The following is a 17,754-nucleotide window of genomic DNA, read 5'->3' on the forward strand; positions in this document are numbered from 1 at the left end:
TCTGCATGACCTACCCTAATCTGCATGGCTTTGGACGGTGGGAGGAAACCGGAGTACCTGGAGGAAACCCACCAAGCACGGGGGAGAACATGCAAACTCCCATGCACACAGACCCGAGGCGGGAATCAAACCCAGATCCTGGAGATGCAAGGTGACAGTAACTGTTAAAACATCTCTAATTATTAAAAAGTTTTGAAGGAGAGACGGTTACGCTAATCCTATGACTAACTGATTTACCTCAGTACAAAATAAAGATTCCCGAAACGTCTTTAAATCTGACAGAACAAACAGAACACAAATGATGATGCACATCAAATGCATATAAAAAAAAATATAAAAGAGGCCTGTAATTAACCTTTTGTCTGCCACTTAAATAGGAATCCTAGCAAATCATCAAAACTTTGTGTCATTGTGTGTATTCCTTCACACTCGTGCTCACAATCTCAGCAAGCAGCATGCATTACTGGGAGTGAAGGACTTTTACTTATCAAGAAGTAAGTGGCAGCAAAAAAACAAAAAAAAAAAAGTTGTACACGTTTAGAGGACACAACTGAACACAACCCCAGTGGATTAGCATATTTACAGCAAGCAACTACGGCCATCTGGCAGGTCTCTTGGCATGAAAGGGGCAGAGAAAGCAGGGCAGCAGGATTGCTTGCCCAGGGGCATGAAACACTTTCTTGTTACTGAATGAGAAAAGAGGAAGAAAAGATACCAGCAGGAGCAAAACAAAACAAAAAAATTAACTCGTGACATTCTGTGCAAAAGTCTCTCGTGCAAATACATGTAAATACTGTAGAGCAAAAGAAACAAACAAACATATAAAGCCTAGTAAACAGTAATGAATGAAACAAGGTCAATATTTGTGTTGTGCCGATGCTTTGAAAGCCAGGTACAGTTTATGCAGCTTTATAAGAATATAACAGAACCACCCACAGTTCTGAGGACTTTGACTCGTTCTAAGCCATTTCCACTTAAAAGGAACTCCTTGGAGGCTAGCGTTTTACAGTAGATGTAAAGCAGACCATAGTGAGAAGAATTTCTGCCTTGGTGGCACTAGTGAAATACTGGGATGTAAAAATGAAGTTTGTTTCTTATAACTTTGTTCTTTTCTAAGTTTCAAAAGCAATGTTGTCTTGATGTTGGAAGTCATCGCAACATCCTTACGACTACAGGGTTCCTGCTGAACATTCACAGCTAGAGCCTGAGTGACAACAAATTGAGAGGGACTTTATGAGCAGTGGTCTGGCCTGTTGGTTTTCTTGTAGAGTCATGACAGCCTGAGTTTCCGGACATTTACTCCGAACATCACTCTTTGGCCAGGAAAGAATTGTAAACCTGTCCTGATAGACACATTGGACAAGAATTCTGACTGCGGCTACTTGTCATACTGTATGTAGTCACCTAAAAAAATACATGTGCACTACTGTATATTCACTTTGCCAATTACCGTAATGAAGAAGAGGAAGAGAAAGAAAACAAAATCAGGTATAAAGTTACTTTTATATTTAGATGATTTATATAATCAGGTATTTTTTTTATTTATGAGAATAGAGAGAATAGGTGAGGAGCCGCTGTGAGTTATAAGTTCTTTATCTTAGATGCTCCCAAATAAATGACTAAATAACTGGTAGCCAGAATATGGCTTCATACCTAAGAACAGAAGATTTTCACATAGAGGAGTTGCTGATGAAATTTTCAGTTTTTTTTTTTATTATGTTGCATGGAGTTTGCATCCCCCTCCCTCCCCCCCCCCCATGCTTGGTGGGTTTTTCTCCGGGTACTCTGGTTTCCTCCCACAGCTCCAAAGACATTTGGTTAATTTGTAGTGTGTGAATGATTGTGTGTGTGTGTGTGTGTGTGTGTGTGTGTGTGTGTGTGTGTGCTCTGGGATGGTTGGCACCTTGTCCAGGGTGTACCCCACCTTGCGCCCTAAGTTTACCGGGATAGACTCCAGACCCCCCAACCCCCCCCCCCAGACCTAACCCTAATCCTAACCCTAACCCTAACACCCCCCCCACGCACACACACACACACACACACACACACTTTGAGCAAGTGGCACAAAGTTACCAGAAAAACTCATATTCTCCAGCATGCTCAGTAAAACCTAACAGCTGTTTTACTTTACTTGTGCAAAAGGCTTTTGAATGTACTGTACAAAAAATGCCATAAGAGCAGATGCTTTTGTAAAGAATTCTCTAAAAAGTCAATATCTGATGAGAAAAATATTTTTTTAATATTAGTTTTAGAAACATATGTGCCTTTTTATTAGTAAAACAGCTGAATGGTTTGGTATATAATAATGCAGATGTGATAAAACAAATATAACAACCTTTATACTACAGGTAGTATGGTGCATAAGACTTTTGCAAAGTATTGTGTGTCTCTAAGTAAGCAGGTCCATATTTGTTGTACTGTATAGTGATCATGGCTACAGGTGAACCAGTCAGTGTATCACATACACATTCCTACTATCACATGCCCTGTAAATGCCCTGTGCGCGTGCCAGTGCGCATGCCATTAAGACTGTATACAGGTGATGTAAAGGTGATGTGTGTGATGTTTAAGATTCACACTTACCCAGCGGTGAGCCTGCAGTCCTCGTGTAAAGGAAACGTCTTCGTTTTTTTTTCCTTTTTTAATCAGCTGTCATGTTAACCAAGAAACAAGCACACATTTTGTGTGAAATTTCTGACGCATATGCACGCAATCTCACGCACAGCAGGCTTCCTCAGACATCCCACATGAATGATGAAACAATGAAATCCCAAGCCAAAAGGTGCACATGCTAGTGTGAAGTGAGGGGAAAGAAAGCATTGAGTGTGTGTGATCCATGCTCTGCTCAGTGTGTCAGGGTTCTGTGGGGGAATCATGACGCAAGAGAGAGAGAGAGAGAGAGAGAGAGAGAGAAAAGGAAAAAAAGGAAAAGTGTGTAAGCTTAAATACCTTATTTTGTTTTTATGAATTAATTCTTAAAATGCTTATATGCCTTTATTTATCATGGTATAAACCTCAAGATAAAAATTCTAACATTAGATGATCCTGTTGTCTGAGTCGATGCATCCAGCACTTGTGATGTAAACTCTTCAGCCAAATCAATGCACAACAGTTGCCAGGTTCACTTTTTAAAAAATGTCCCTATAATGTCTAAAGGGTCAACAAAAGTTGGATCCTCAAAGCCTCCAGACAGTAAACTTATACTATACTAGTTAATATATAGTACAGTGCATCTGGGAAGTACTCACAGCGCTTCACTTTTTCAACATTTTGTTACTGTATGTTTCAGACTTATTTCAAAAGGGATTATTTTCCTCAAAACTCTACAAACAGTACCTTGTGAAAGGAGAATTTCTGCAGCACTCCACTAATCAGGCCTGCATGGGAGAGCGTCCAGACGGAAGCCATTCCGCAGTAAAAAGCACTTGAGGGCCCACCTGGAGTTTGCCAAAAAGTACCTGGAGGACTCTCAGTCCATGAGAAACAATTTTTTTTGTTGTTGAAGCACCTTTGGCACCAATTACAGCTTCAAGTCTTTTTGAGAATGATGCTATAAAAAGGTTGTTCTTCTGGAAGGTTTCTCCGCTCTCTCCACAGAGAAACACCGGAGCTCCATCAGAGTGACCATCGGGTTCACCTTCCTGATTAATGCCCTTCTCCCTCAGTCGCTCAGTTTGGCCAGGTGGCCAGCTCTCGGAAGAGTCCTGGTGGTTCCAAACTTCTTCTATTTACGGATGATGGAGGCCACTGTGCTCATCTGGACCGTCAATGCTGCAGAATTTTTTTCACATCTTTGCCTCGATACAATCTTGTCTCGGAGATTCAACTCTTTGAGCTTTGGTTTGTGCTCTGATTTGCACTGCTACCTGTGGGAACTTTAATAGACGTTTGTGCCTTTCGAAATCATGTCCAATCAACTGCATTTACCCCAGGTGGCCTCTAATTGAGTTGTAGAAACATCTCAAGGATGATCAGTGGAAACAGGAACCATCTAAGCTCAATTTTGAGTGTCATGGCTAAGACTGTGAATACTTACAGTATGTACACATGATTTTTCCTTTTTTATTTTTTAGACATTTGCAAGGATTTCCAACAAACCTCTTTCATTGTCATTATTGGGTATTGTTTTTAGAATGTTTGAATGTGAAAATGAGGCCAGGGGTAGCTCAGTGGTTAAGGCATTGGACTACGGTTCGGAAGATCACAGGTTCAAACCCCACAACCACCAAGTTGCCACTGGTGGGCCCTTGAGCAAGGCTCTTAACCCTCAACTGCTCAAATGTGTAATGAGATAAAAATGTAAGTCGCTCTGGATAAGAGCGTCTGCCAAATGCCTAAATGTAAATGTAAAATTTGAAATCCTTTTTGGAATAAGGCTGTAACATAACAAAATGTGGAAAAAGTGATGCGCCGTGAATAGCCAGCTGCATGTATGGGCTGCAATCAACAAAGATCAACAAAAACTAAAAGCGTAATTAAGTGTTTATCCAGCTAATACATGGCTTGATACTTTATAGTCTATATTGGATATCATGTACATGTACATTGTGGAGCTGGAGAGTCTGCATTTTGTTTAGATACTGATGGTTTTTCCATAAAGTTAGCTAGTTTAGCCAATGTATAAAGAGCATTTTAATATCTGGTCTGCGTATCCTAAAAGGGCAGGTTAAGACAACTAGTTGGTCAGGCCAAGCTGGTATTTTTAGGGATGGTGGGTCAAGTTGGGCCGAACCAGGGGAGACCAAAAGTGAAAGTATTTTAAACTTCTTTCCAGTTCTACTACCATAACCTTCATTTTATATTGAACTTCCAGTATGGCTGAAGATCAATCCCTGCTATCTGATATCAGATCTGTGCCGCTTGGGTTTTAAGGTTAAAAAACATATGTGAAATTAGACATCTGTTGGGTATTATTTACTGAGAATCCCTGTTCATTACCTCACACACATCTTGTCTGAACTGCTGTCTGCATTTTTTAAATAAACCACTAAACTATCATAACTCAATTCGTTAGTACACATTTTACATGAAAGATTTTGCAAACTGTGCCTACCAAAACCCCAGAGCACTGGATACCAGTCAGCTACAGCATGTCGGCGAAAGCTTGACAGCATGTTTAGAATACTGGGCTGTAACCAGCCTATTTTCACCCATTCTAGGGAGACAATGGGAACAATGTTCAGAGCAGGTGAAAAACGTTTCGGAATACACTGTGGGTCACGTGGTCATGTTGCACACACCCAGAACACTAAAAAGGTTTGTGGTCCATCAGGGAGTGACCATGCTCCTAGGGCACATTTCTTTAGATGAGCTGTAAAAATCTCAGCACTGTATCTGAAAGTTTTCACTTATAACTAGGTAAAATGTTTCAGAAAAGTAAATGCTTCATAAACGTACACAATAACTATTTGAAAGACATGGCAGAAAACTGTTCAGAGAGTTTTGTATCCTCATGGTGAATTCAACTACAGTTAGTTAATGCTAACCTGAGTTAACATTAACATTAGCAAGCACCATCCAGGTGCTTGAAAGTCAGTGCATATACAGTACACTACCGTTTAAAAGTTTGGGGTCACTTTCTAACTCCATGATCGTTCCTGATTTTTATACATTTTTACTAAAGGAATGGTGAAGGCGTCCAAAATCTCGCCTCTAATCTAAGGTGCTGTTAATTGGTCATTTTTTAGGCTGATAACTCTAAATGAACTTCTCGTCTGCGGCAGAGGTAGGTTTTGGTCCCGCCCTCCTGGGATGGCCTTCATGAGAGCCAGTTTCATTATGGTGCTTGACGGATTTTGCAAATGCACTTGACAATACTGTTCTTGCAAGAACTATTACAGAAAGGCTGACCTCTGTGTCTTAAAATAACAACTAACTGTTTTTTTTTGTTGTTGTTACGTAATTACCTAATCCCATATGTGTAATTTTATAGCTTTGAAATCCCCAGGATTGTTTGTAGAATGTAGAAAATAAATCACTAAACAAAAACAAAGAAATTTGCAAGAGACCCCAATTTTTTGAACGGTAGCGTATTTGGACTGGTCGTACCTTTGCACTGGTTTGAAAGATCTTACCAAGTGTTGACCAGCTGTATAATTTTGGTAAGAAATTACCATTCAATATGGCGAACAATGAACTAATATTATTAATGTTGTTGAATAAAAGCACCTGAGAATGTTCAAAGTGTACAAGATGCAATCAACAAAGACCGGCGATGGACAGTGCGAGAACTAAAGGCCTAAATAGGGGTTTATTACATTATTACATTGTGACTTGATACTTTAAGGGCTTCATACATGTTGGATCTCATGTACATCTGGGAGCTAGTTTAGCTAATAGACAGGGAGCATGAAAATATCTGGTCAACCTAAAATAACAGATTAAGACAACTGGCCCCTCATTGTCAAGTGGGTATTTTGAGGCATGGTGGGTCAAGTTGGGGTAAATTAGAGACCAGGGGTTAAAGTATTTTAAAATTGTTTAATGGCAGTTAGAATCCAGTAGTATGGTTATATTACTGCCAGCTGTATGAGGTGAGTCTCATTCTCCCTCATCTTCTCTGGCACTTCAAGCCGATTTTCCAGACCAGAATTCCTTAAAATATTAAATGTATCCTTCCCTGATCTCTAGAATCTAGTTGAGAGTTCTGTAGTTTGCACCCATAGATCTCATGCTTCTCAAATTCCCTGTTCTTTAAAGCTGACTTTCCAGGCCTGTCTTTCTCAAAAACAACACTAAGTGCTTCCTTCCCTCTTTTCCTGATCTCAGTGACTGCCCGTTCTAAAAGACTCTTAACGTTGCTCCCCCTAGTTCTTACAACCTTCATCGATTTCATGTTATTAACAACGTTGTTGGATAAAAGCAGTCCCGAATAAAATGATTATGATGTTTAATTACAATTATGATATATTTTTTTATGTTGTGATGTCACCGCTGACATTTTAGGAGTTCCGACTATAGTGTGTACCTGAGATCTTATCACTACTACTGTTACTATTACTACTACTGGAGATCTTATCACTACACAAAGTTTAAAACACTTCTTTGAGTTAGAACTGCCTGGACCAGTTGAGTGAGTGCAGTGATTCATGAGGAGGTAAAGGGGGCGTGTCTATAACATGACTGACAAGAGGCCAATACAAATACAGTACAAACAAACCTTCCGTTTTGTTTTAATTGTTATTATTTTTATTATTTCACCCAAATAAAACACTAATTTGTATAAAATGCTTTACATTATATATGTTTTGAAAATAATTTCTAAATAATCTTTCCAAATTGTAAACATTACGCTTCTCAGGTTGCTTCCGTGTGAGCGCGGTGAGCTCTGATTGGTTCATTCAGAAGCGCGAGTACTTCTAAACCAATCATTGCTGTTTCTGTTGACTTTGACATCATTTGTCGCTGAAACGAGAAAACTTCCGTACTTTGCAGCGTTCCTGTTCTTGACGCTTTGAAAATGGGAGCTTGTATGGCGTTGTGCTCTCTGGCAAGCTGCGTAAGTAGTTGAAAAACACATTTGTAACATTTTTGCTTGGTGTACATCCCTAGTGTCAGGTATGGTAAATGATCGTGTTGATAGTTGTAACTTTAGATAAAGTTTTTTTTTTGCGTTTTTCTGTTAATACGTCAGATAAGAGTTTAATGTTTTTCCGGGTTCGCTTTAGTTGCATAAACAAATTAAAAAAGAGGTAAATATATATATACATATATGTTTTGTTATTCCAGTTTGTAATTACAGTCTTAGCATAGGTCAAGTCAGAAAAAAGTGAAAATGTTCCGTGTTTGTGTAATTCTACATTTTAAACTGTCTTTGACTTACGGCACGGCGCATGATTATGACGTAATTACTATCACACAATAAGTGAAAAAGGTATTTTTTAATAAAAAATAAAACCTGTTGTTAATGCAATACACTTGGGTAGAAAAATGTTAATAAGATGTTCCCTCTCTTATTCCAAAAGTAATGCCTTCACTCATTGTATGTTAGTGATATTGAAAAGTAAAATTTGCAGTAACAAATATATAACACAAACTATGATGCTACCAGTCATGCTAACCCTGTCAAATATTAAAGAAATAAATTAAAATCACACATTTGATAAAACAAATACTGGTAAATATTTTTAAACAGTTCTTCCCAATGTAAAAGAAACAAACTTTAAAATATTAAATGACATAAACCCTTCCAAGAAATTGCTACATTGCTGAATAAATTTTGAAAGAAATGCCTCGTCATCCATGTCAACACTCATCTAAAGACACAGAACATGTATTGTTTTTACATGAGATTATTCTCATTCTTTTTTTTTTTCTCGAAAATCATTGCAGCGCTTCACGTTACAGGATGTTATGTACGGGACAACACAGAGTGTTTTATTATTATTTTATTAGCAAAATAAAACATTCATAAATGTAGATATTTGAAATCTCCTTCTTTGTTTATTATATTTAGAAATGATCTAAAATATTCCTTTACTAAAATACACTAAAAGTGGTTTGTAATATTTCATTTGTTGTTATTATATTTTCTTCATTTGGTTATATGTTTCTTGGAATGTTTGTCATTCGATCTGGATTTAATATGGTTCTACTGCTTTTGTTTTTTACCCCCCTGTTTTTGTGTACTAATTAAAGTTAATTAATTTTGTTGTATTCAGATTTTTTTTTTACTTAATTAAAAAAAACAAGGTATCCTTTATTCAGATCTTAAATCATAAAAATCTCACATAATGTTTATGACGTTTTATATGCTCCCATAAACCTTCCTAAGTCACATGATGTTGACTATTAAAAAAAAGATGAACTTTAAAGCCAGATCATTTCCCATGGTACACTTAAGATGGATAGCACTAACCATATTTTTAGTATTTGACTTGTTGATCTTGACTCTGATCTCTGCAGGCATCCTGTCTGTGTGGCTCTGCTCCATGCTTGTTGTCAGGATGTTGCCCCTCCACTTACAACTCTACTGTGACACGCCTTGCGTTCTCCTTTTTCCTGCTCCTCGGCACCCTCGTGTCCATCATCATGATCCTGCCGGGAATGGAGGCTCGCCTGGAACAGGTACGCACCCCGCACCCTGCACACCACGCTCCGTGCCCGGTTTGCTTTAGTAGACAGGGAGTTCAAGATGACCAAACTGGTCGACGCACACATGGCAGGGGCATAAATACTATGACGACGACTACTACTACTACTACTACTACCACCTGACCAAAAGTTACTAGTGCAATGCTAAGAGTAAAAAGCTACAAAATATATAAAGCGTATAAGTCTTAAGTAATAATAATAGTAATAATAATAAAAAGCATGCAGTTATTCACTCAAAGATTATTAATCATAAATAGTTTTAACAAAAATGCTAATAAACTGAGTTATAACATTGTTACACAATACAGAACATTATTCGATGTCTGATGATGTAATCTACAACATTTCAGCATTGCATCAGACCAGCAGTTCTTACTTTGGCCGACGCCCTTATCCAGAGCGACTTAGGTTGATTTCATTATCCTGTACATCCAAGCAGTTGAAGGCTAAAGGCCTTGCTTAGGGGTTCAACAGAGGCTGCTTGGTGGTGCTGAGGTTTAAATCTGTAACCTTCCTATCAGTAGTCCTACAGTACATCTTAACTCAGCCCCAATAGTAATACTATAATAACAATATATAAAATTTGTGTTTTGTAAATTTTCTTTACTGGTCAGGGTCATGGTAGACCCAGAGACTAGATGATGGACCTATGGGGACCTCATACACAGAACTGTTATTATTCTTGTTAACTTTTAACCCTTTTTGTTACTAATTATTATGGCTAAAATATGACTTACTCAAGACAGAAAAGAAACTAATAAGGAAAAAGCCTTTCAGATATTTTGACCCTGTTTGGATTGATAAAAAAAAAAATGGAAATCTAAAAACAAAATCTAAAACTTTACACTCAATAAAAAATAAAAAGTCTTTAGCTTTGTTTGATCTGATCACTACCCGTGCTCCACAGATACCTGGATTTTGTGAACAGGGCTCGTCCATACCTGGCTTTCAAGGAAAGGTAAACTGCGAGGTTATCGTTGGCTATAAATCCGTCTACAGAATGTGTTTTGCTTTGGCCTGCTTTTTTTTCCTTTTTCTCATCATCATGATCCGCGTGCGCAGCAGCAAGGACCCACGGGCCTCTATCCAAAATGGGTATGTGGCTCAGGTTTAATCTTAAGCTTGTATTTTACTGTGATTTTGATTGTTTTGCATTTGTTTAAAGAAATACATATTCAAAATTGATGTATTACCAGCTCATGTGCATTTATGTGTGTGTTGTGTCTCCTTCAGATTCTGGTTCTTTAAGTTCCTAATACTGATCGGAATAACCGTAGGAGCTTTCTACATCCCTGATGGCATGTTCAACACAGGTGCAAGTTTTTCGGATTTATTTATTTAAAAAATCTCTGCCCAGTTTTTAACCAGTGTCAAACAGATGTTGACCCAGTTAAGTGTGTTCTTGCAGTGTGGTACTATTTCGGTGCGGTCGGCTCCTTCATCTTCATCCTGATGCAGCTGATTTTGCTGGTGGACTTTGCTCATACGTGGAACCAAACTTGGGTGGAGAATGCCGAAGATGGCAATAGCAAGTGCTGGTATGCAGGTAAGATCGCCTGAAGGTCCGACTGCTCAGTCTGCTCTTGCTCTGACAAACAACAGGCTGCTGTTAATCTCACACAGATATGGATAATCCTGTTTTAATCCATGTCACTTATGCAGTCAGATGAGACACTATTGTTCCAGGAAGAACAGCTTTCATTTAGGACAGCATTTAGATGACTGCTTGTGCCACTGCCAGCCATTTGTAATGCTAATTGTCATCAAGCTAGGCAGAGGGAAAATTGTGACGAGCAACGAGCTGTCGCAACGTGGAGAACCATTACAGAGATTTTGCTGTAGTCAGGAGATTTTTAAACCAGAGATGCCTCTCTCTCTCTCTCTCTCTCTCTCTCTCTCTCTCTCTCTCTCTCTCTCTTAAATCTGATCTTGTGCAATCAGCAAATACCAGCCTAATGCAATCTCCACTTCACACCACAACAATAAACAGTAATTATTGTTTTAGACGTCTGTCTGTGCTTGTTTCTGACAACTAGAACGCATTGGAAGTCACTTATTAGCGTTCCAGATGTTAAGTAATATCACTGTGCAGTTCTTTACAAACTGTGTTTAAGTCATCTTAGGTAAAACCATAACTAACTTAATGACGTCATTAGTTTGTGAAAAGTCTTCTATTCTAGTCTGGTTCTAACCCATGCATTGAAAAAGGCAGAGGACTTTTTTTTAGTCATGTCCTTTGTCGCCCCCTTGTGTTCAGAGGCATGTATAACTGTGATATATCACTGAAAATGTGAAAATCATTAAATGGACACTGTTCATTATTTTTGTGCAGTTGTTACAGGGGTCCAAATTGAATTGTTTGATTTTGTTTAACTTTTAGCTACAGAGTGAGAACTACAGATCTGTGTTAAGAAGTTTAAGAGCTTTAATTGATGAGATGGGGAGAGAAATCAGTACGGTCATCTAATCACTTCTTTTGTTTGGCAATTTACTGACTCCTGTTGCTGTACCTTTATAGTCCTGCAGGTGGCATACTATTAACTAATCACAGAGCGCATTATTGTACAGTATGTAAAAGCAAATCATTTGCTATGTTTGTTTAGAAATAATTGCAGAACTATGATTCCTATAGGTAGTATATACAGGGTGGACTATGCAGTGCTTTGTGTATAAACCTGTTCCTTACCTCATATTTAAAGACTGTTTTTCCTGTGTAAACATCCTTAATGAGAATTTTTTTCAGGTTTTTTACCCATAATGTTAAATGAAACACAGAAAGCTAAAAATATAAAATTTAATAATATTTCTATACAAAAGCTATAATATTCCACATGGGCGACTGAACGAAACATTCCCAGAGACGACTCGTTCTTCCAGAGTCATTTAAGATTCCTTCAAAATGAACGATCACTATCCTGGAATTATACCAACGCTGTGTGTTTCTATGGTGTTCGGTTGCATGTCTCTGTTAAAAAGACTAGTATGATGGGAAATAATGACCAGATGTTTAACGAGTCAACATTTAGGGCTTGATGTCCAATAGTGGTCACGGCCTGCCAATAGAATTGGGATATTAGATGATTAGTATGATGACTGATGTTTGCCTTGACAGAATGCTGTGTTGTTTCTCTGGTTTCTCTGCAGCTCTGCTGTCCTTCACATTTATTCATTACGCATGCGCTTTTACTGCGATGGTGCTGTTTTACGTCTACTACACACAGCCTGATGACTGCACCGAAAACAAAGTCTTCATCAGCCTGAACTTTATCTTCTGCGTCATCGTGTCTGTCGTCTCAATTCTCCCTAAAGTTCAGGTAGTACTCTCTCTCCCTCTCTCTCTCTCTCTCTCTCCCTCTCTCTCCCTCTCACTCTCTCTCTCTCTTTCTCACACTCTCACACTCTCTCTCTTGCTCTCTCTCTGTAACTCTCTCTCTTTCTCACACTCTTTTACTCTCTTTCTCGCTCTCTCTCTGTCACTCTCTCTTTCTCTCTCTCTCTCTCACTCTCTCTCTCACTCTCTTACTCTCTCTCTCTTTCACTCTCTCTCTTACTCTCTCTCTTTCACTCTTTCTCTCTCACTCTTACACTCTCTTTCTCTCTTACACACTCTCTCTCTCTCTCTCTCTCTCACACTCACTCTCTCTCTCTTTTATATCCGCTTTGCTTTATGAATGATGATGATTATGTAAATTTTTTAAAGTGATTGATTAAACACAATGGATCATGTTGTTGTAATAAAATAAACACAGAGTTACATGTATTCCCCACAAAGAGAGGATGATTTTTCAATAACCACACATTCTGCATGTTGGAAAACTTTAGAGTGAAATATTTTTTAATATAATCGTCATGCCTTTGATGTAATGTTTATATTTCATATGTAAACAGGAAGCACAGCCTGGCTCAGGTCTGCTACAGTCCTCTCTCATCTCTCTGTATACCATGTATCTGACCTGGTCTGCTATGAGCAACAACCCCAGTAAGTCTCACTCGATTTCACTTTCAACTCCTTTGCTAGACGTTATATGGTACAGTATGTACTTGAGCTATAAATACAAGCATCTTGGCAATAAGTTCTGGAGGAACTGGATTATAAAAAAGGAACGCTTCGAGAGACCGGTGAAGAAGCGGAGTTGTATTGTGATGTAATTTGCTGAGATTAATTTTAGGGTTAGCATGCCTTTCTTCAATCTGCTTAATTCGTCTAGATATCCAGTATGGTTTTGCAACGCTAGCCATGGTGCTGAACCCACACTCGCGACACTTGCATACAGTAGGTGGTGGGGTGACGCCTGCAGGAACCCGTCCAGTCTATACCTCACTGGTGTAGAACAGTGCAGTTTGTTTGTATCAGGACAGTTCAGGTAAAATGACGTCAACAGAAAAAAAAAACCTAATACTATTAATATTAATCTAATCACCTGCATGGGTGGAACGTTGTTTTGTCCTGATTTATAAAAAAAAAAAGATGGAGTATAAAAGTAAAATACCCATATTTGCCCCGCAAACACAGGCGAGAAGAATTCTCTAGGTGCACATAGTAATATCCGTTACTAAGCAGACAGTAACGGTTGCTGGGTTTCGAGCTATTTTGGATGGTGCTGTAACTGGGCAGAGTAAATAAGATGCTTCTTATTTAGGAATTGTTTAAACTTGGAGGCAGGTGCCTGAGATACAGGCGTACAGTGAGAAAAATAAATAAGTAAATAAATAAATAAACAAATAAAGGCATGAGACAGTGGGATGTTTGTTTTGTTGATGTAATTAGGATTTTAAAATTCAATAAAAAAATTTTTTTTTCAATTTCTCACAAAGCATTATCGACTTAATTCCAGATCGCAAATGTAACCCCAGCCTGCTACAGATAGTCACCAACACCCCCACCAGCACCGCTGCCCCGACCCCCACCCTCGCCCCAGGGCAGGTCCAGTGGTGGGATGCGCAAGGAATCGTAGGATTGGTGCTCTTCCTGTTTTGCACACTGTATGCCAGGTGAGTGTGATTCACTGACACGAAGTCTAATGTTTAAACAATAAAAGTCATATCTATGGTATATAGTACACTACTAGTCAAAAGTTTGGACACACCTACTAATTCCATGGTCTTTTGTTTAGTTTTATTTGTATCTACATTGTGAAGTCGTCCAAAATATGCAATGATCTCATTCAAACAGTTGATATTGAGATGTATCTGCTACTTTTGCTCTGTAAAGCCTTTATAACGGATTTAATCTGAAGTGCTGGTTGTTAATTGGTGATTTCTGTGGCTGGAAACTCTAAATTAACTCCTGGGTTTTCCTGGGATGGCGCCAGTTCCATCTCTCCCATATACATTATAGCACAGTGAAATTCCTTCTTCGCCTCTCCCAGTGTAAATAGGGTCAGAGCGCAGGAACATCCATGGTTCAGCACCCCTGGAGCAGTTAGGGTTAAGGGCCTCGCTCAAGGGCCCAACATTGGCAACCTGGTGGAGCTGGGGATCAAACAGCCGATCTACCGATCAGTAACTCAGTGCCTTAGCCCTCTGAGCTACCACTGCCACAACTAGAGATGGGGAGGGAATCAATTCATTTGCTAAGTCCTTTCCTGTAGCGATATGTCTTTGTCAACACTAAATCCAAACTTTAAAAAAAATATATATATATTAATGTTTATTTGATCTGTTTTTGTATTTGCGCCGGTTGCAGTTCACCTGTAATCCTGCAGGTGGCAGACTCTAAACTCTAAGAGGGTCAGGTGCAGCTCAGTGGGTTAAGGCATTGAACTACGGTTCCCAGGTTCAAATCCCACAACCACCAGGTTGTCCCTGTTGGGCTCTTGAGCAAGGCTCTTAACCTTTAACTGCTCAGATGTATAATGAGATTAAAATGTAAGTCGCTCTGGATACGGGTGTTTGCCAAATGCCTAGACGTAAATGTAAACTGTTTGAATATTGTAGTAATAGTATTGTAACAAAATCTAAAGTAAAAAAAGTAATATTGAATCGGGATGTTTACAAAATCATAATATCAACAGAATCACAATATAAATTGCCGAATCGGCACCTACTGTAGGTATTGCGATAATATAATATAGGGTGATTCCCATTCCTAGAAAGAACACAAGCCAAATTAAACATAAAAAAAACATACTCTTTAAGGTCTAAAATTAATCTACATGTTTTTATTTATTTATTTTTATTTTTTGGAGCAGCTGATTAATGGAGTCAGCATAGTTAGGACATTTCCATTTTTTAAATAAACTCACATATGTTATTTTACCCTTCAACTTTATTTATTAATTTATTGCAGCATCCGATCGTCCAATAACGCTCAGGTGAATAGGCTGATGCAGACGGAGGAGCGGCAGGAGCTGGCGGTGGACAAGGACGCCGAAGTGGGTGAGGACGGAGTGAGACGTGCTGTGGATAATGAAGAGGACGGAGTGACCTACAGTTACTCCTTCTTCCACTTCTGCCTCGTCCTGGCGTCCCTTTACATTATGATGACTCTCACCAACTGGTATCAGTGAGTATCAGACTTAACTTTAAAAGGAAACGTGCTGTGTTTTGAGGAACTGTGAGAAGTGTTTTGCCCTAGAGTTAGTCGAGATACTCTTATTCAGTAAAGTGACGAGTGGTGTACAAGCATTAGGTCCGTGAATGAACTCCACCACATCTGTTTACGCGTTAGCAGAACCGGGACAGCTGGAAATCCGAGGAAGGTAAAGAGGACCCTAGGGATGTAGTTAATTCTGTTCCTCAGAGCATATCACACAATGCTGCTTGTATGTCTAAACATAATCGAATCTGGAGAATCTAAAGTCTGTCCAAATCTAAATGTGAAGGTAAAATCTGAAAAGTGATCAATTTTACTTTTAGGTTAATCAACAAGACCACATTTAGATGGTTAAGTCTTTGGCTTTGACCATGAAGAAGAAAGGTTTAAGATATTAAACCCATGTAGTAATGTCAGATGGCTAGGTTGGTGCTTAAGACATGCTTTCATGAAGGCGTCCATGTTTTTACACGTGTCGAGATGGACATTTGCGTAACTCTAAGTTTAAAATGTCTAGATCCAAGTCAGTGCAGCACTTAGACACAGAAATAACTCATTAATGGTTACAAATATTTTATTGAAATTGAACATAGAAATGAAATTATTTAAAATAATAAGAACTAAGTTGTATAAAGGAATGATTTTTTTTTCTTCCTTTTTTGTGTGTCTCTTTCGCATTTCTCATTCCTTTTTCGTTTGTAAAAGGCCTGACACAGACTACAAGTCCATGCAGAGTACTATGCCTGCAGTGTGGGTGAAGATCAGCTCGAGCTGGCTGGCGTTGGCACTTTACCTCTGGACTCTTGTAGCTCCTCTGATCCTCACCAACCGGGACTTCAATTAGACTGCGAAGAAGTCACTCCACTGCTGGTTTTCGAATGTATCTGTGTAAGAGAGAGAGAGAAAGAGAGAGAGAAAACTTGCTTTTGAGGAAAAAAAAGGAAGAACAGAAATCTATATCTATATCTACACCTGAATCAAACATTTTATCTGATCTTGAACTGATATTATGTACAATACTCAAATTGCAGGATAATTGACTCAGCTTTGTTGTATGGTACTCTGTGAGAGTTTGTCTAGTACGATAAGAAAGTCCATCCAAAGTAGAATCTCTGAAAAATAAAAATCGGTAAAATGATTTCCTCAGATGTATCGTCGTAATATATTCATGTATACTTTAACTCTATGAGTCTTTGATTATTATAAAAGGTCTGTGATGCAATTAGAAGGACACTATTTTTGTAAATATGCAAAGCGATCTGTAATTATAACGTGTATCACATGCAACATTTTAAACTTCTTTAAAAATCTTGCACTTTTTGTTTTCAATCTGTTAAGTAATGTCAAATCAAACCTGCTGGAGTTTTCCTCTGTTGATTTTGATGTAAAGAGATGTTCTTTTAATACACAGTGCTTTTATACCAAACGTTTAACTATGAAGGAACAATAATGTGGGTTTTTACACTGGTTTGATTTGCATTTTACATATTAAAGCTTTTCATGTTAAAGCCACAATGTATTTTGTCTTTTTAATATTTTTCAGGGAAATGCACTGGGTTTCCTATAGGTGGAGTATTTTGTAGTTTAAATCCTACGTGTAAGGCTGTACGTGTGAGAGAGAAATGGTGAAACAGTATATAGGCCAGGAGTCTTGTGAAGTCCCAGCCATGAATGATTACACTACAGTAAGCTTCACTATAGGACCGGGGTGTTACCTTTCATCTTCCTTTCTTTGTCACATAACCATCGCAGCTCAGTTCTGAATCACCGAAAATCCCTACTTAATCACTCACTTACACAAAAACACGAACACCTACTTGGCAAGAGCTGATCTAGGGAATGTAATTTCCCCCCTCATAAGATTGGCATGAGCTGGGGTGAACACAAGTCCCACATTCATGGGAGGAGAGCAGGAAGTTAGCTGATCCAGAATCAGCCCTTATGTTTTAAACAGTTACAATTTAAGTTCATACAGCCTTAAAGTAGATCCTGAGAGTAAATAAAATATTATTTGATGCATGCAGCCCTGTGTAACTGAGTTAACTAAGTGCCTGAAAGAGTGATCATTCACTATGTAGTTAAAATTTAATTTATTTATCGCTGGAATGTTGAGTCTACTTGAGAAT

The 17,754-nt window shown here is 38.5% G+C and overlaps 1 protein-coding gene across 1 annotated transcript; it reads left to right on the forward strand.

The window, feature by feature from the left end:
- The first annotated feature begins 7,417 nt into the window (after positions 1-7,417).
- serinc2 (serine incorporator 2) lies at positions 7,418-17,143 on the forward strand. The gene is made up of 10 exons (XM_053490343.1): positions 7,418-7,498; positions 8,905-9,066; positions 10,001-10,188; positions 10,327-10,406; positions 10,502-10,639; positions 12,238-12,407; positions 12,982-13,072; positions 13,929-14,085; positions 15,383-15,598; positions 16,334-17,143. Exons 1-10 carry the CDS (start codon positions 7,460-7,462, stop codon positions 16,470-16,472), a joined length of 1,380 nt encoding a protein of 459 aa, XP_053346318.1. The 5' UTR covers positions 7,418-7,459; the 3' UTR covers positions 16,473-17,143.
- Positions 17,144-17,754: the final 611 nt, after the last annotated feature.

Source organism: Clarias gariepinus, chromosome 28 (genome assembly GCF_024256425.1).
Source record: "Clarias gariepinus isolate MV-2021 ecotype Netherlands chromosome 28, CGAR_prim_01v2, whole genome shotgun sequence".
Taxonomy (NCBI): domain Eukaryota; kingdom Metazoa; phylum Chordata; class Actinopteri; order Siluriformes; family Clariidae; genus Clarias; species Clarias gariepinus.

Bases quoted from the DNA above. Each gene is read 5' to 3' on its own strand.
- serinc2 (XM_053490343.1), top strand. From the start codon at position 7,460: ATGGGAGCTTGTATGGCGTTGTGCTCTCTGGCAAGCTGC. The intron at 10,407-10,501 runs GTGCAAGTTTTT...GTGTTCTTGCAG, and splicing joins TGATGGCATGTTCAACACAG to TGTGGTACTATTTCGGTGCG. The intron at 10,640-12,237 runs GTAAGATCGCCT...GTTTCTCTGCAG, and splicing joins TAGCAAGTGCTGGTATGCAG to CTCTGCTGTCCTTCACATTT.